This window comes from Lepisosteus oculatus, chromosome 20 (assembly GCF_040954835.1).
Source record: "Lepisosteus oculatus isolate fLepOcu1 chromosome 20, fLepOcu1.hap2, whole genome shotgun sequence".
In the NCBI taxonomy this organism is placed as follows: Eukaryota; Metazoa; Chordata; class Actinopteri; order Semionotiformes; family Lepisosteidae; genus Lepisosteus; species Lepisosteus oculatus.
The window spans coordinates 4655154-4674247 of NC_090715.1; the positions used below are offsets into that span (position 1 = coordinate 4655154).

At 42.9% G+C, this 19094-nt stretch overlaps 1 protein-coding gene across 12 annotated transcripts in view; it reads right to left on the bottom strand.

The window, feature by feature from the left end:
• Positions 1-13186, bottom strand: part of cngb1a (cyclic nucleotide gated channel subunit beta 1a) — a 36728-nt gene extending 23542 nt beyond the window's left edge. For 8 of the 12 annotated variants that reach the window (XM_015368614.2, XM_015368612.2, XM_015368613.2 and 5 more), the window contains exons 1-17: positions 13113-13186; positions 11582-11684; positions 11256-11313; positions 10642-10684; positions 10051-10171; positions 9715-9733; positions 9435-9477; positions 8718-8735; positions 7742-7850; positions 6845-6884; positions 6150-6270; positions 5083-5173; positions 4864-4996; positions 4184-4238; positions 3645-3662; positions 2858-2936; positions 2257-2284 (exon numbers count right to left, since the gene is read on the bottom strand). In XM_015368614.2, the coding sequence (XP_015224100.2) occupies positions 2257-2284; positions 2858-2936; positions 3645-3662; positions 4184-4238; positions 4864-4996; positions 5083-5173; positions 6150-6270; positions 6845-6884; positions 7742-7850; positions 8718-8735; positions 9435-9477; positions 9715-9733; positions 10051-10171; positions 10642-10684; positions 11256-11313; positions 11582-11683 (1078 nt within the window). In that variant the 5' untranslated portion in view covers position 11684; positions 13113-13186. The remainder of the gene's footprint in view (positions 1-2256; positions 2285-2857; positions 2937-3644; positions 3663-4183; positions 4239-4863; positions 4997-5082; positions 5174-6149; positions 6271-6844; positions 6885-7741; positions 7851-8717; positions 8736-9434; positions 9478-9714; positions 9734-10050; positions 10172-10641; positions 10685-11255; positions 11314-11581; positions 11685-13112) is intronic. The other 4 variants (XM_015368604.2, XM_015368605.2, XM_015368607.2 and 1 more) reach the window with 4 other exon arrangements.
• Positions 13187-19094: the final 5908 nt, after the last annotated feature.

The window sequence follows — 19094 nt, forward strand, 5'->3', positions numbered from 1 at the left end:
CAGTAGCACACACCAACGTAAAGCAAGGAAAAACAACTGTTTATTTATTTTCTCAAGCAATGCTTTATTGCGTTTGGAATCATTCTATTCATAAATACATCATAATAAGTGATCATAAGAATGGTTATTCAGAAATAAGTGAGCTGCCATATCTATACTAGCAATAATACACTTTTCTTCTGCAGTTATATACAGTTTTTGTATTGGTATTAAACAAAAAATGTTGTAGTGCCAGAGTAAGCACAGATAAATGCACAAAGACTTTGAAACTCTTTTTGGTAGGTTAAAGGGCTGGTGCATGATTGAGATGCACTTAGCTTGTATCCTGGCTTAGTTAAATGCATATGTAATGGACAGAGAAGGGGAGTGAGGAGGGAGTAGGAGAACTTTAATTAGGAATGCACGACCTCCCTATCTAGTGCCAAAGGTCAGTATTGCAGTATCTTTAAAAGCTCAAAAATGCTGTACTCATTGCACACACCACTGTTAAATTACTAAGGAAAACCAAAAGGAAAAAATAAAATAATAGCAAAGTATGTCAGCCGTAAGGGAGAAATGACTCAATTCATACAGAAAGCAATGAGAAGCATAAAGTCACTGATGTGAAGCTGAAAAGCCTGTTTTTTAGCTTCTAATACAAGCGGTGTTCTGATCAAAACCCAGACTGTATAATAAAAAAACCCAGCAGTTCCTAATCGCAACAATGGGCTGTTTGCATGTTGATAGGGGTGTAGTCTTTTTTAATTCAGAAGTGCCTAAGCACATCATTGACACTGCCGTGGAGCAGGGTATGAGGAGGCCACTGTGTGCTGTCCTGCAGGAGGGAGGTAGGAGCTGAAGCTGCCTGCATAGCCTATGGTGCAGCAGGAATGCTGAGTAACATATGGCTGATGCTTTCCTGTCTGTCTTAGCCTGTGCTGACACTCGCTTCCCCAGTCTTCATTTTCCTTTTGTTTCAGAGGCTGCCACCCCCTTCTCCCCTGAAACAAAGGGACAAGAGGAGCTGGATTAGGGTCTGCGTGGTCACTGGGGCCCTGATTTTAAACGCTGCCTGTGGGACCTGCAATCAGCTCTCCGCAGTGCTTATCGCCAGTTGCTGCTGTTTCAGCACAACCGCCGGCTGGACAAGACACAAACTCAAACTGACTGGAAAAGGGAAGGAGCTGTGCTTCCTGTTTAAAATGCTTCCAGCACAGGCTTCACCAATGGGCATGGAGATTGGTTAATGGATGTTTTCTTTATGGTGTGCATAATGGGTCTTCAGCACCTACTGCAGGGTTTTGAGAAGCTAACTTATATAATGCAATAATATAAGCAATGTCATGAACAAAACCCAGAATGTCTAACAAAGAACATCTGACAACTCCTAAACATGTCAAATGTGCCTTTTGTGTATTTATATGGGTATGGTACTTTCTAGATCAGACATACGTGAGTGTGGGTATTGTCCTCATCCGGTCTGGCGTTTCCATATAATCCTTCTTTCATTTCAAGAAAGAATGGGATGAAAGTAAAGGTTTTGGACACCCATACAGGCATTTAAATAAAGCAAATGTTCGTTGTTCATATATAATTATTCACTAGCTCGTAATAAAGTTTCATACAATTAAGGAACAACTCTGATGCATGAGAGACTGTGGAGTGATTTACAAACAGATTCTGCAGTATTCTACACTACACTGTTCTGGGGTATCATTTTCTTTTTCTGATATTCTTTTCTGTATGACTTGAATATCCTGCTTATTAGAGTTAAAGTCTGAGCTTACTGAAATTGTGCCAGAATCACTCGGTTCCAGCAAGGGTTGAATACTAAACTGGGAATAATTTAATGCTTGTGAGTAAAGATATGGGACTGAGCACTTTCTGTCACGTATTAATAAAAACTTTGGCAACAAAGAAATGTGTTTGTATTCTGGCTTTTATTGGAAAGATCGCCAGAACTATCCACTGGGTGTAGATTTGTAACAATATCAGGGGCTGTCCATTACAGAGCACTCATCATAAACCAAGAAACAACCTGCGATTATTTTAAATAAAGATTTCTTTGAATTTGGAAGTATACAATAAACATGTCTGAAATTCACAATCTTCATTATTTTTGGAAGTAAAATAATTATCACCAGTCTTCCTATTATAATTGAGTTCTTAAATTAAGAAAAATCAGTGACAAAATGCTTTTCATGAGCTGAATTTCCATGAACATGATTTTGTTTTAACTCTGTATTTAAATGAAATATTGATTTTCTGTTTACTTACTTTCTTGCACCGCAGATGCACCTTTCTCCTGAAAAACAAGAACAAGGAACATCTTTGACTTGGGACTAAATTCTCACACTCTCCCGCCTCATTGTTTTCGTCCTGTATAACAACCAGTCCGGACTTAGAGAGATTAATTAAATATGTTAGGCATGCTGTACGGAAATACATCTGGAAGTGTACGGATGCATATGGAAACCTAAATGTCCTCCACAGAGGGCTGTAAATAAGGTTGAGAGCATTATAGAGTGTGTCTCTCATCCACTTCTTTGAGAAATTACACTACTCCCATCTTGTAGACACCTCTGTGTCTCCTGGTATAATAGTAACAGACACAGGGAATCTTTCATCCCCTCTGCAATCTCACTCTCAATCAATGTTAAGTAATTGTCTTATCTCCTGAAATGCTGTTGTACCCTCTTCTATTTGGCAGTGTTTGTCTGACTTGTTATTTGTTGAACTGTGCCGCAACACAAATGTCACCCAGATAATAAAGACTGAATTGAATTTGTGCAGCCAAAAGATGGGACTGACAAATGAAATGTGCTCTTCCTTGATTCAGGTCTGCTATTAAATTACATCAAATCAACAGTTATCTCACCCCAGTTCCATCTGCTTTGGGTTTGGTTACTGGCTGCGGGATCATCTTCTCCAGTCCCTGAACAAACCAGCTCACCACTCTGTGAGAAGAGCCCCAGGGATCACAGATCAAATGCATTGTGTGCAGTTATTCTTTAACAAATCATCATGCTGCTTACAGTAGTGTTATACCTTTCTGAGATCAATATATCCTTTTGTTTAGCTGCACCATACTTTCTCTTTTTACCTCTGCAGCTTTTGTTTGACCGTATTCATAATTTCTTCAACCTAGATTGTCTTTCTGTTGAAAACGTTACTTTAGAAAATATGATTGTTGGTTTATCGCTCAATTGCATCTCAAAGCAAGGTTGCAGAATTAAGCAGTGTCCTGCGTGACTGACTTCTTTGTCACCTCGGTGACTTTATGTCTGGCAATACACTGTGTGTTTCCAGCAGAGCTGATGGAGCTAGTAAAACCTCTGCTGGTTGGCCTGGCTCTGATGAAAATGTCTCTTTTACTGGCTTTGTTTTCTGTATCTCAGTTACCGACCCCTGTGTTTATGTCAAGGAGAACAGGACTTTTCTTTTTTGCAAAGTCACTTAAAGGCATCAATGTGAAACAAAATATCTAAGAAATGGGAAAAAAAGATGCTCAAATTGTTCTGAAGAACCTGTTGCTCTGGTTTCTCAATGCCCTTAACTCTGAACGGAGAAGCACAGTGATTGCAGTCAAAGCTGTTGAGGAGGCTGGGCACTACAGACTGGCAGCTTTTTGCCCTGCTTACAAAGCCAGCAGAGACATTACCTACCCTGGCTGCACGTCCTCGCTGCCAGAAAGGAACAGAGCAGAACCAAGACGCACGTTACTGAACACTGCAGCACATCTGAACTCACAGACACCCCTCCTCCGCAGTTTGCAATGCAATAGTAGAACATAATCTGGAAAGCTTGCGTCAATGCCACCATCTTTTAACTGGCTCTGTAAAATGTGTTTATCCCACTAGTATTACCAGTTAGATAAAACTGCACTGTGTCACTTCTACAGCTTGTTTGGTAGGATATCTGGCTGAGTAAGGATGATTGTACCTGTTCCACCATTTTTACTCTTTTCCTCAGTGTTCAGTACTGTTAAAATGTATTCACGTGTTAATGAACAATTTTCTCACATTTAAAAGTTAGCTCTTCTGAAGAAACAAAAAAAAAAGATGACTAAATGTGCTTGACTGCAGAACATAGTGCTTTTATTAAACAAGGACTGGAATTCTTTTTTTTGCTTTCTCTCTTTAAATCTTACAAAGTTCTTAAGAGTTCTCTTGGGAGAGCAGAGAAACCTGCCTGTCACTCTTACCTGGCAGGTTTGGGTGTCTCTGCAGGGGCTTTTGCTGGCTCAGCAGGTTTGGGGTCTGTATAAACAAGAGACACATTTCCTTTGGTCACACATCACTAAAGACACGAAGGCACTTAAAGGAATTGCTCACAGGAGAACAGAGCACATGGCCATCAAAATCGCATGAGAAACCGTGGGATGTGTGCATGCTTGATTTTGTCATTTTTAATACAAACTGTTAGTCCCAGATTTTGAGGTTCTTTCATGGCTATGAATGCTACAACCTCACATGGGGCAGAATGGTGCCCCCACCTTTGAACCGCTCATCTTTCAACAGGTCACAGGCAACACAGATATTAATTAAATCTCACAATTCCAGTCAAAGTGCAAATTCCACTTGAGAGAGAGGAGAACCCCCTGCCTGTCACTAATAATCTGGCGTTAACCTGTCAGGCAAGAGTTAAATAATGAAGATCAGGGGTGGAATGAACATCAAATGCCGGTTGTCACCTCTGCTCTAAGGAATACTTTAGTCGAGTCTAACTCTTCCCCAACCCTCAATTTAACACCAACCCTCTAACTCCAGCACTCTTCCAAGCCACAATCCAACCCTCCAACCCAATCCCGATCCAGCTCTGATCCCGATTCCAAACCTATTCCTAATCCCTGAACCGCTGGAATCTGCTAAACATGTATTTTACCTTTCTCAGGAGCAGGAGCAGGAGCAGGGGCAGGGGCAGGGGCAGGAGCAGGAGCAGGAGCAGGAGCTTCTCCTGCTGTCTCTTTCTTGCCAGTCTCCTTCTTGGGAGCTTCCTCCTTCTTCTCCTCTGCTGCCTGGAGAGGAAAGTTCCAGCAGGGAAATGTACTTTATGGAAAAAAGGAAAACTAGCTTCCTGTTGTGACCTCGAGAAGAGTGTTACCTGTTTCTGTGGGGCAGTATTGAGAGGGGCAGGCTGCTCGGTTGGGTGTGGAACCACCTTCTCCAGGCCTTGCTTGAGCCATTCAATCACACTGCAGGACAAGAGAGTTGAATTCAGCTCACTCAGATCCCACACAGGACAGAGCCTTGAGACACGAAAGGGAAGTCGTTTTCCCCTTGTGAGAGGGTTCAGACAAGATGGAGATTGGACCACAATACCCAGAATGCTTTTAGTTAAGGAGCAGCTGCCCTGAGTCACCTGACCAGATGGCGCAAGACGATTAGTCAAGTGACAGTTTATAAATCTGGAACCTCAGGCGTCTGTCTGTCTCTCGCTCCCTCTGGTGCAGCTCGCTATCTGATCAATCTGAGCAATGTGCTGCCGGAATATGTCAACTTTGGGAACAGAAGGAAAGGTGACTGAATTGAAGAAGACCTACTTAACCTACATAACATAACATATCCGGAGGACATATCCGATGAAGAGAAGTGCTATGGATTGGAGACAGTGGTAAAGTAGCATGAAATGAGTGTCAATCTATTCTGTATGTAAGAAGTTAGAGGTAACAGATAACTCTCAGTTTTAATTCCTCAAACCTGCAAAGTAAGTGCTTTCTGCTAGTCATCACCCTGAAGATCACATGTACCTGATCATTGCAGAAAGGTAGACTGGAAAACTATCCACTGTCAGTGCAGTAGAGGTTAAAGGAACAAATTCTCTTTAGTCCTGAGCAGAGGAGACTATGAGGGGACTCAATATTTAAAACTCTGAAAGGTACAGACAAAGATCTGAGAACATAAGTGGGAATCAATTGAATGGGATTCATTTCATTTGGAAAACAAGAGGGCACTTCTGCACATGACAGACATGAGCTTGTCTGAAAGAAGCTACAAGGTGTATTGTCAAAGCTGATGCCCTGTGACCCTCTGAAACACAGTTGCATGAAATCTGAGCTCAGGTCAACAAGCTACTGGCAACCAAACAGGGAAACTGCTCCAAAAGGCCTCCTCTCATTCCCGTAAACCTCTGTTACAGTCCAGAGATGGCAGAGTGCAGTGGGGACTCACCGGGCTTTGCTGGGGGTGGGCGGTGGGTTTTTCTGGGCTGTGTTGTCAATCTCCGAGGCTGTCTCACGCGAGGTCACAGACACCACCTCGATGATTTTAACCTCCGGCTGTGGTTCTGGAACTCACGAAGCAACAAAAGACACACTTTGATTGGTTTGGTCATGGACTTGTAGAAAACAAGCAATAAGCTTTCCAGATCAGTGAATTACGTTCAACACAAGAAGGATATCCATCCGTCCATTTTCAAACCACTTCTTGCAATTCAGGGTCGTGGGGGAGCTGGAGCCTGTCCCAGCATGCAGTGTGTTGCAAGGAGAGGACACCCTGCATGGGATACTAGACCACCACAGGGCAGGCAGACACAGGAACAAACACAGACATGCACACACTCACACCAAGAGCCAATTTCCCAGAAGGCAATTAACCTACCAGCATGCCTCTTGACTGTGGGAGGAAGCCAGAGGAATGTGAAGGATGTGTATAAGGAAAACTATGACGGATTTGCATCACTGAGACACATGATGTGTCACAGGAAGCAAAGAAAATGGCCTTTATCTAGGCCAGATGTTTCTGTAGGCCACAAAACAGGCAAATACTAGGTTTCTACTCTGTTGAAGGAGGTACATTTTGCTGATATTATTTTGATGTGAAGATGTTATTTTGTGTTCGTCCTCCTGAAATCGGTCTGAACTCACCTGGCACTGATGGAGGGGGAGGGGGCTGTGCTTCTTTAACCTGTGGACAGAGAAATCCATTACATAAGAACAAATGACAGGTCACAACAGAGAGGCAGCCTGTTTGGTAGTTAACAGGTGACTAATCCAAGGATCACATCCAGCCTTTTCTTGAAAGAGACCAGGGTATCGGCTTCAACAACATGGCTGGGCAGCTTATTCCAGACTCCCACAGCCCACTGGGTAAAGAAGTGCCCTCAGTTTTCTACTAACTACGTCCATGTAGGTTCCCCTGGTTTATGTGAACCAGTCAACATTTTACTAGCAATAATATTAATATAGTTAAACAGTATTAAACGAAAGCAAACCAGTGAGGAGTCAAACCTGAAATCTACTGATCTGTAGTCAGACATATTATCCACCATGTCTCTGACCATGAACAAGTATGTTAAATGTGCCCAAAACATGACCATGAGATTAAGAGCTTCATGCCCTACTGACTGAGCTAGACTGACATCACCCAGAAACACACGTCAGTGACCAAGGGCAAGAAACTGAATCTATTCCACTTTTGTTTAATGTGTGTTTTTAGCTATTATTGTTTGACAGCTTATACTACACTTACATTAGAGTGCACTTGTCTTGGCCTCCGACAGATTTAATCTGACAGATTTAGATGTGTGCGTAATTTTATTTTGCCTGTAAACGTCTGAATCATATTTGGCGCCGAACTGGTATTTTAGCATCCAAGAAAAACGAGGTGTGTAATTAGCTCAGGCCGAGGCAAAGCCCCAAGTTTCCCAAATCGATTCGAGAGAGAATAGTTCTTGTTGAACAACTAAGAATTGCAGTGACACCGGAACCAAGCAGAAAGAAGTGTGATTTGATGCAATACGTATGGAACACATTCATGCCCACCTCTGTCTTGGGTCCCTCCGCAGGGGCCACTGCCTTGTGCTTCTCCTCAGGCTGCGGGACGACTTTGCCCAGTCCCTGCACAATCCAGCTAAGGACTCCAACGGCTTGCCTGCATGGAGACGAATGGGTCGGGATTGTAGTGATGCATGCCCCTCTCATGCCCACAATAGCGACGTGCAACCACTAGAGGGCACGCAGGAGAAAGCAAGTGACCCACTGACAAGATGTTCAAGCAGGGAGCTGCGTCAGCATGCATAAGCTGCAAAAGGAACAGGTAAAGGTTTATTCCACGCTGAAAGGAACAGAAAAGAGACAGTGTTTCAGCTGTGGAGTGCTGTGTCTCTTTTCTTTTCCTTTCAGTGTGGAATAAACCTTTTCCTGTTCCATCTGACAAGATGGCCTGGTATTTGAAGGTTTATTTTAGAAAACAGCCTGGAGAGAAATCAGAGGTTCACAATAATCTTGAAAACAGGGAGCAATTGGTCTAGAGGTATGGGATAAGGCTGGATGGACAAGATGGATGGTCTCTGTTGCAGTTATTGCATTGTATTGCATTGCATTGATTAGTGGAAGTATGAACTGCACAGAAGTCAGAGCAGGCCCATTTTAGAACAGCCAAGATCTCCAGGTTTTTTCAAATCTCCTCTAACACTGTCTTTTAAGCAAAAGACTGAGATTTATTTTTCTTATGCATAACCATATGCAGGTCTGAAACCATAATGCACAGGGTTGTATGCATGTTAGGGGAGTTCCCTCTGCCCTGAATGAGATACTGTACTTTGAGGATGGCCTTGTCAATTTCTGCTCGCTGCCAGCAGAGGGCGCGCTGGAGCCTAATTTATTTTGTATTTGGGTTGCTGGCTTGCTCTGCCCAGCCTTTGCAAAGAGTAACAGTCCTTTTGTAGGAAACAAATTTGTTGTTTAATTTTCTATTCACCCAACACAACTTAAGAGACTGCACACAGGATCTACTCACTCTTCACTGGGTTTACTGCTGTCCGGGACAGAAGACACAGCAAAAGACACCAAAAAACAACTATTAGACAAATATCACTCTGTATTTTCCATAGACTTCCCCCGGAGCATCACACACATGGTATCTATATCAAGGCATCTACTACTGCTAGTAATATAAAGCACTTAGCTGAAGCTAAAATAAATGTTGACTCAAAGATTTGTGTTCATTTGAAATTTAAACAAAGATACAAAGGTATCTGTAATATGCGGAAGGATAATAATCTTTTCCATATTTTAGGATGTACTCTTACTTTCTTAGAATTTTTTTAAATACAGGTTTTAAAAGGGGATCTGGGTCAAAGGAACATCAACAATGTTAGACAAAAGTTGTTGGAAGAATTGCTACCAAATGCAAATCAGAACTATGTATAGAGTTGAACTTGATCGCTTGCTAGACGAAACATCACAGTAGGTTTTCCCAGGAACTCTGTGTATGTTCCTGCAGTGAAGAACAATGACAGAGCCTATTCGCACAGTTTTATAAAGACAGTCTGTCACTCTGTATTCAGTACCCCCGTCTACTGTCTCCTCTCATTGTGTATTTTCATTGTGTATATCTTGTGTATTTTGTTGTTGTCATTTTGTAAAGCGCTTTAAGAAGCCACCTCTAAAGGTGCTATTTGAAATAATGTTTATTATTATTATTTTTATTACAAATATTATTTAGTAGTAGTACCTGGTGGGTTCGGGACATTTCTCGCTCTCCTTGGGCTTGGTTTCTGAGAGACAGAAGCAGAGGTCTGTCACTCAAGCTTGTCTGTTTGCAAGCATCACCCTTCTTACTGAAATACGCACAGGCGACACAACATTTGAAAGCCTAACTTCATCAGGACTAGTTTTAGGGTTAGGGTTAGAATTAGAGTCAGGGTTAGGGTTAGGTATTCCTCCTGGTTACAGACGCAGGGGATATCTGTAGTCAGTCTAGTGAACAGTGTGGAATGAAACCGTAGACACACCTGCTTTCGGTTCCTCCTTCTTTGTGTGCGGTGTCAGGATTGAAAGGAAACAGAAGTCAATGACAGGTGAGAGAAACCAACTATGTGCACGAGGACCGTTTCAAGACTAATTTCTAACCCTAATACTAACCCAACACCCCTCTCCCATCCCATGTCCTTAATCCCAGTAGTGTTCCGAGGTCCAGACACTTGCAGACCAGGGCTGACCAATCGTGAGGTGAGGCCCAGGGCCCAGGGTGATAGCAGAACATTTTTAAACAGCTGTAAATCAGAGTACAGGTAATAAGCAGAGCATCTCTCTGTAACAGAGACTAAAGAACAAAGGTTAGAGCTCACCTTCTCTGCCTTCGCTGCTGTGTCTCCTGCGGTGGCCCGAGGTACCTGGGGGCTTTCCACAGGCTTGGGCAGCACATTGACCAGACCTTGAGAGATCCAGGTCAACACACCGGGCGGCTCACTGAGAAAGAAAGAGGCAGGGGCCTTGGTGTCCCATTTTGTCTCCTCTCAGGCAGATGTGTCTGGTGGCAGTTTGCATATGTCTGCCACCAGGTGGCACTGTATTTCAAAGGAAGTTGCGGAACTGTTTTGTGAGTCCTGCTCAGCAAAGTCTCTAGAGCCAAATTTTGCAGCTACTTTGTGTCTCTGACGTCTTCTTCTGTGAGTGACAGTGAAGGGCTTACAAAGGGGAAAAGGACAAATTGGGATGCATTTGATCCTTGAAAAAATAGCCAAAAACTACTTTTCCATGCCAAAGAGCATATACAGTTTGTGTTACAGTAAAAGCAAACAAGCTGATACAATTTTTTCCCTACATCTGGCTACAATATATTGTAGGAAAATACACTGATTGGTTCCTAACATTGAAATATAATTTTCATCTGGTGTCTAACACCCCCTTGAATGTCAGGAAAGCTGGAAGAAACTGACCTCTTGTCTTCCTGAGCTTTAGGCTTCTCAGGCTCTGTCTTAGCTGTAGAATCCAAAAACAGAAAGCTTGAATGGCACCGAAAAACATTACAAGTGCACAATCGTACTAGGAAATCTACATGCGCTTACACAGGTCACAGGCAGAAACACCCACCCCAGAATGAGTGGTGCCAGTGTGGAGCACAGTCCAGGGTTCCAGACTTGTAACGGAGAAGGTTGTGGGCTTGAATCCCAGGTGACACACTGTACAGTTGTGTCAGCCGTATAGATGGGTGTGCAAATGGAAGTTGCTTTGGATAAAAATGTTGGCTAAATAAAATTGCAAAATGGACCACTGCTATGTGTGTTTTGTGTTCTATAAATACCTTCTACTACCAAATCTGCATAGGGTCAAGTTCTCAGTGGTGTTGTGATGGACTGGGATTGTTGCCATATGCTCAGTGGAGTCTTCAGTTCTCCACAGGGCAGGGATGCTGACAGTGTGGCACATGTGGGCCTGACTCAGACTGAGAAAACCAGGCTGGATCTGTATTCCTTTTCCCTGAGGATCCACATTTTCTGTGTCTTTTCTTTAAAAAAAAAAGCCAGCCGAATCTTGCTCCGGGGCATCCCACCTGCAGCATCTTTCGGCGGCTGCTCTTTTGCTTTCTCCTTTTCCGTCACCTTCTTTTCCTGCCGACCGGGAACACGTCGATTTTTCGCATGCATCAAACAGGGAAGAGAGAAACCAGGGAGGAAAAAAAAACCCAGAAGCTCATAGGTGAGAGTTAGTGCAGGAACAAAAAGGGTTATTTCTGCAACAGAGCGTTGGCTTTGTCTGAAATAGTGACAAAAGGAGGAGGAAAAGAAGCCCTGTCTAGTATTTCCGTGTTCCAAAACGTTAAAATGCAAATACAGAGCAGCTGTCCTGGGGAAAGGACAGATCCACGCGTTGTCTTACCGGCTCAGGAGCTGAGGGTTTGGGCTCTACCTTCTCCTGCGGTCCCAGGGGCTTTGGGGGTTCAGGGGGCTGGGGAACCACTTTCACCACCCAGCTGAACATCCTGAAACGGGACAACGGCTGTTAGGGGTTAGTGGTGGCAACTGGATCATTATTGCTGCGCTGTCCGCAGACCCGCAAGGGTGCTTCATAACCAGAAACCAACTGCTCATTTACATCAGGCAAGGCATAGCTCAAGAAGCTGAATGCCATGGAGACAGATTGGCAGATGGGATTTTCAGTACTCGTTGGTTTGACTGCAACACAAAGCATTACAAAATACCACCAGTTTTAAAGCCCATGTAATACTCCTTTACATGTGAGTTGACTTCAACCACTCCTGGTACAATATGAACTGGTGTGATCACCTTGTGTCCAATTAACTGTAAATGGGATAGGACTGCAGCTCATACTAGTCTCAGTGAGGGGCTCTGTCCATCAATCTGCCCCATTCTCGGTAAACAGTACTTGCAATCAAGCTTCAGTGAATCAATCACCATTTGTCTTACAACCGAGGCAGTAAAACATTACTTCCCATCATCAACAAACTGCCTGGTCAGAAATTAACACGGATTACGACAGAGTGAGGACAGTGGCACAGCAAAGTAAGAGAAACCTTTTAGTCCACCTGAAATTTCCTTATTTTCTGCCAGCGACTCGAGCCAGAGTTGCTGTGATGAGTAAAATGATCAGAATTAAGTGACTTAAAATGGACGCCGAGGCCGGTATACTCCCTCACCCGCAGTTCAGCTTCTTAAAACCCTGGTCGTCAGCCGTTGGCAGGAATAAGGACATGCTCAGGCATTTAGACCTACACGATGGATTAATTGAGTTTTTGGAAATGGTCTCATCTTTCACTTTTGCATAGCTCAGTAAAGACGCATGGACACTCTGAGCCTGTGGTATTTTGTTCTCTGTAGTAAATACATTTTCTTGGGTTTTTGACAGATTTCTCGCACACTACTGCAACCCACATTGCAAATCCACGGGATTCATCCAACTGGATCACATTCATCATAAGAGACTGTAGATGACCGAGGAACACTGTTTCAGAAAGCGAGAGAGGGCTCAGAGCTGTTCAGGAACATGATTTAATCTTCTCAGCCTGCTAAATCAACATTACTTCTATTTACCTCAGGAAGCAGTATTTAAACTGTTAAACTTTTTTTTTCCCTTTTCCTTCACCATGTGGCACTGCGTGTCTCCACAAATGGCCTCAAAAGGCGATGCTCCATTCCGCCTCTAAGCTTTTGCTTTCTGACCCTTTGCATTTCGGGGGCCACTCCGAAACAAACAGGCCAAACAAAACTAAAAAGAGATGCTAATTTTTTTTTCAGACGACCCCAGTTTTCAACGTTTTGAACAGCTGCCGCGAGAATGCACCCTTAGTTTATTATACGATTGATCTAAAAACAAGACGAGACAAACAGGAGCACATCCGAAAAAGGGAAAGAAACATCTGATTTAAAAAAGGAGGGAAAAAGTGACTTACCTGTGCCAGTCAAAGATACTGCATGCCACTCGGTCGGTCCAGTTTGGTGGAGGGCTTGTGACTGAATAGCTCTCTGTACAGATTAACTCAATCTTCGGATCAACTAACAGGATTAGCGCTTGAAGGACAGGGCTGGGTGCCAGGGAGGGGCTGGACTAGATTACTCGTACTGAACATAAGAAAGGTTGCAAACCAGGGCCCATTCAGCCCAGGTAGCCCGTTTGGTAGTGAGTAATTAATTGATCTGAGGATCTCTTCTAGTTTTTTCTTGTCAGAAACCAGTGTATCAGCTGTAGCCTCGTGTCTGGGTGGCTTGTTCCACACTCCCACAATCCTTTAGGTAAAGAAGTGCCCCCTGTTCTCAGTTTTAAATGTCCTTCCTTGCAGTGCCCGCTTGTGCCCTCTGGTTTGTGTTTCACTGTTCATTCTAAAGAAGCCCACTGGCTTGATGCCTTTGAGGATTCTGAATGCTTATCTCAGGTTCTTCTCTGTTCAAGACTGAAAAGGTTCAGGTCCTTCAGCCTGTTAGTGCAGGACATGCCCTCAAACCCCAGAATATATATAGTAGTTACTGCTCCCTGCACAGACTTCAGCAACTCTCTATACTGGGGCAGTATTCTGGCCTGATTATAAAGTTAAAACTCAGAATCCTGAACTGAAATGGATGGCAGTAAATCAGTAGAGAAAGAGCAATGCTAGGTTTAGTCTGAGTGTTAAACGACTACATTTTACTAGTTCACAACAACAAATGATCATTCTTTAAAGTTTAAAGTTGCATTCCTGACAAATCAACTGCACCTGCAAATCTGTGGAGGGGATGCAGAATGGGAGGAAGTGGGCAAGACACAGAAAGCAAAAGCAGTATTTTTGATGTCAGGTGCTGCTATATACATACAGAGTTCTGGACTCTGATATGGTTTTGCACTGCCTTTGCGTTCAACTGGCATGACCAGGAGTTTGACTTTTAGCAGCCCGGCCTATGTTGGAATCAAAAGCTGCCCCCTTTGGGAATGCCTGCAGCTTGACCCCTCTGCTCTTCCCAGACGGCTTGGACAAGGTGAGGCCGGAAGGGAGATCTTCTTTAACACCTTGAAGCAGACCTGCCTTGAGACTGTGCTTTGAAGGCAGGATCACTGCAGGATGTGCTCAGCATATGGGGACAGCATGGTGTGCCGCAATTGAGGGTCATATCCAACTCCCTTTGAAGTGTTAAACCCTTTTTCATTCAACATGTGGAAGCACAGTTACCCCTAATGCCCAGGGCTTGAGGAAACCTGGGAACAGATTCGCTGCTGTCGAGGATAAGGGAGAGGCAGAGAATTTCTCTCTCGGCCATCTGGTCTTTTCATTACCTGCAGTCAGGAGAGAGAGAAAGCCAAAAGTCTGGTCTGTGAACTTTTCCTAATTCACTCTCCCATATGCCTCCGGCCATCTCAAAAACACAATTTTCAGTGCCTCCCTACTCAAACACATAGGCTTCCTATACCCTCCTGTATCCTAGTAGTTTTCTTATGACCATTTACCACGGTGAATAAGCTGGTTACATGGTTTTATCATACTGAAATCACACCTGTACTTTGCTCTGAACTTAAGAACGGAAACAAACGAGAGGAATCATTGAGGCCCATCTGACTCATTTGGTACCTTGTGTCTGTTTAATCCAAGGATCTCAACCAGCTGTTTGCAATCTGTCTTTTGTCCTTATGCAGTTGTTGTCTGCAATGTTTTGTGCGAGAATGAAACAGATTATAAACATTTGGAGAGACTGTTAAACAATGATTGCTCAGTATCTTGCATATCTAAGAGGCTGCATCATTTTTCGCATTCAATCTGCCCTCTGGTGTAGAGGAGACAATGGAGGCCAATGGCTAACTTGTAGGAGTGACAGACAATAAGAGTACAGTTGTGCTTCCTCTTCTGTGACTTAGGCCTGGCTGACCCTCCTCAATGACCCACATTAGTATAAAAAACCTGCCTCTTCCAAGTCTTGGCTTTGACATTATTAAGTGTTGCCAAAGAAAGAGTCATTTGTGTGATTCTTAAACAAAAGAAAAAAAAAACTGGCCAGATCTTCTTATGCTAAAAGGTGACTTGTAAGTTTTAAAGCTTCACTATTATCCAGTATAAGTGTTCTGCAAATCTATAATAATAATAATAATAATAATAATAATAAACTTTATTTTATATAGCGCCTTTAAAGGTGGCTTCTCAAAGCGCTTTACAGGATGACAATAACAATAAATAAGAAGACTACAACAATAAATAAGAAAATTTCACATTCAAAATTTCAAATCTACTGGGTAGAACACTTGTAATGGATGAAATATTTCTTGTACAGATTCGCCATGGTTAAAGTATGCAGACAAATAGACAACCTTATAATGGAAGGAGAATTCTAGCAGATAACGTCAGTCCGTGGCTGGCATCTCCAGGACTGTGCTGGATGAATAACGCCCCTCTCTTGGCAGCTGTGGTGTTTCAGTCACCCCCTGCAGGCCCAGGTGGGGGGTGTTCTCTCTGTGGTCAGATTGCGAGGGCACAGCAAAGCTGTTAATTTGGCCCTGAGGATTAGGAGCTAATGAGGCTCATTCTAACGTCAGCAAAACACAGGATCTTCCTGTCCATCACTCTCAGCAACACTCCCTCCCCCTGCACTCTGCGCGTCTCAGACGCTGCGGCCCTGCAAAGCAAGCAGGAGAACAAGCAAAGTGTTTTCGAAGGGGAGCCTGAACACACTACAGGCCTCAGTGATTCACAATGTACTGTACTCCAACACATACCAATTCATAGGGCAATACATGAAGAACAGTCTGCATCCGCACTCTGCTAACCACACATACACTTTGAAAGCATTTAAATCTGGATCAATTCCTTACTCATTCTGCACCACTCCAAGTAGCAGTCAACTTCCAGTTCCAGTTCAAAGATAGATTTCATGCATCTCCGTTGTCACGTAGCACAAAAAAACAGTTTTCTCTGATGGTTTTCAGTATTTCGATGTGGAGAGCCGGTTTAGAAAATCACAGCTATTTGGAACACAAACCCTAGCTTCCCCCACCAGGCTGAAAGATGAAGGTAAAATAATTCATTTTTCAACACCACATGTTTTGAAGTGAGCTCAAACTTCATTTGTAAGTAGTGGAGATATACATTCTTTTCTATTCATTAATATTAAAATGTAACTGTAATTTGTATGAATCCCTCAAAAGCCTACTAATGGGAATTTACACAGATTTGAGGCGCAATTCTGTTTTAATTTACAAAACACACACATTATGAACAATTACAAATTTGTTCTGTACAGTATCCATGGTGGCCATTTGTAATAATGATTGCAAAAAAGACCTTTCACCTACTTTAACAGAATAATGTAATAACTGAAAACACCCTAGAACAGCTTACTTTGGATTTCTTTCTGACGTTTAATGAAGAAGAGGACTGGTGCTTGATGTCTGTCCTGTGGTATTGAAGGATGATGAAGAAAACCTAAATAAAATTCCGCACGTCTTAAAGGACATCACTGGGGAAATCCACACAACCCACAGGGTCAGGGACTTCTGCTTTTCTTCGAAAACAAAATTTCCCAAAAACTGTGTGGTACTTTTTCCTAGTTTCTTGCAGATTACAAATATATAATTATGCACAACAAACACTTAACCAGTTCCGCTCTATACATTTTCAAAGGTGTCTAGATCTCCGTCTTTAACAGCATTAGGCTACTGTTCATGCAAATGAACCACAAGAGCTAGAAAAAGATATTTAAGAATTATAATTTGAATTAAAAATCCACATGGTAATATGTGCAGATATGTTTCACAGTTGTTCATCGTGTAACAAAACCCTTGTTATGTATTGTTTTATCCTTATGTTGGGCAGTAAGTGTCCTATTATTTTGAGGTGCTTCCTTTGTAGAACAGCTAAAAGGCAACGGATCCTATTATGAGATGAGAGTCTAATCCACTGGGTTTCTAAGCTCCGAAGGAAGAGGCTATAGTGTGACCTCTGTTAGGCTCAACTCAGGTGGGGTAACAGCCCTGAGCCCTGTCTGCCCACGTGGGGGATGAGCCCAGCCAGGGAGTGAACAGGTATGCAGGTCTGAGCACGACTGAGACAGGAGCAGAAAAAAGGTGAGACACCGGGCTTTCTAAATCAAGACAGGAAAGGAGTCCAAGCGTGACATGCCTTTTATTTATTCTTTACTTTACTGTACCTGTATGACCGCTCCTTGCTCTTACACAAAAAAAATAGACTTTGGAAATGTTTCAAAACGCTTTGGTTTAAGGGCTTCTGCTAAGCAAACAACATTTTCCCTTTGCAATTAGAGGCACAGGGAAACATAGTTGAGGGATAGAGAAGGCCCCCTCGCCCTTCTCTCTCACAAGAAGGATACAAAAGTACAGCAGAATAAAACAAAAGATTACAGCCTATTGACCAAATGGGGGTATGTTAGCGTTTCCAGACTGTGAACCAGTTCACAAGTGAATGTCAGGGCTCTTGCGACTTTTCACAGAGTGATAAGATGGAGGAGCATCCCCTTTAATCAACCTCCTGCTCCTAATGTCGTCACAACCCATCTGTTGCACCATTTTAATCTTGCTCCATATTGTTGGTTTTCCTTTGGAAACTGTGAGAAGAGGCTTGGACACAGTGTTTTAACTCAACAGCACTATGGGAAAGCATTCCCAGCGAACGCAAGGTGTTCACCACCAGAACTGGGTGAGTAATCTCTGCTTGAAATTCCCCGGCATTAACAGGCCTCACGTGATATATAAAATGTGAGCGCTGCACGTCCAGGTGTCCTGATGTGTAAATCTTTTCTGGGCCATAAAAAGCACAGATGAACTCCCCAGAAGAGAACCATCAACCTTAAACTGGAACCTCAAAATATGGCAAGCATGACTTAGAATCCACTGGGATTTGAGTTTTATTGTCAAAACACAGATTAACGTCCGCACAGTGTATGGGGAGAGGGTGTGAGGACCCTGTTATGTACAGTTTGACAAATGCACTCTGTAAATAAATAACAAAAAATAACGTTATACTTCACGATTACCATGGGTAATTTATTAGGGGTTAAATTTTTTTTTTACCAATTGTGCTCATGCAGGCTATAGATAAATTACTTCTATAGTATCTCAGCAACTGATTAACACCTTTATAACCACTCCTTCCTTTAAGTACCTTCCAACAGACATACCTTTGCCTTCTGTTGACCTCAAAGATCCTCCTTTCCAATTGATACTTCCAATAGAACCTTAATCCATGTTTTATCTTTCTTTTATGATCCGCTCTGCAAGACTTTTTTTCATGCCCACAAATTGCCATCCCTGTTGATTGAAAGTTAATGAGATCCTCAGATCAATGAGCAACTACAAACCAAGCCAGCACAATGGTCTCTGCTTGTCTGGAAACGTTTTTTATGTTACAGAAAGGATTTCAAATGCACAGGGTAATAATGATAATGTTGCTTTATTAGCCCTATACAATTCCTTGCATTAGGAATTCGTCTTTTCGCATACCCCAGCTTTTTTCTCCATGAGACACAGACACACAGACAGGGAGAGAAGCTTGGGGTCAGAGCGCAGGGTCAGCCATTGTACGGCACCCCTGGAGTAGTTGGGGTTAAGGGCCTTGCTCAGGGGCCCAACGGAGTAGGATTTCTCTGCCGGCCGCGGGATTTGAACCGGCAACCTTCCAGTCACAGGTGCAGATCCTGGTGTCTAGAAAGTAAATTTATCACATCCACATGTGATACATTGATGTGATTAACCTATTTTCTATTTATCTTGTATGTCTAAATTCAAGATAATATGCTCTGTAACACAGCTGCATGGAGGTGCTGGCAGGTTATTTTCAAGATTTTTGTTTGCACAAACCCTCAGAGCTGTACTCTGGAGAGGCTGAAATCCTGGGTTAATTTCCTGGTTGGGTCACTTTTATTTCTCAGTCTCCTCAAAGTCAAACTACCATACTTCAGAATCA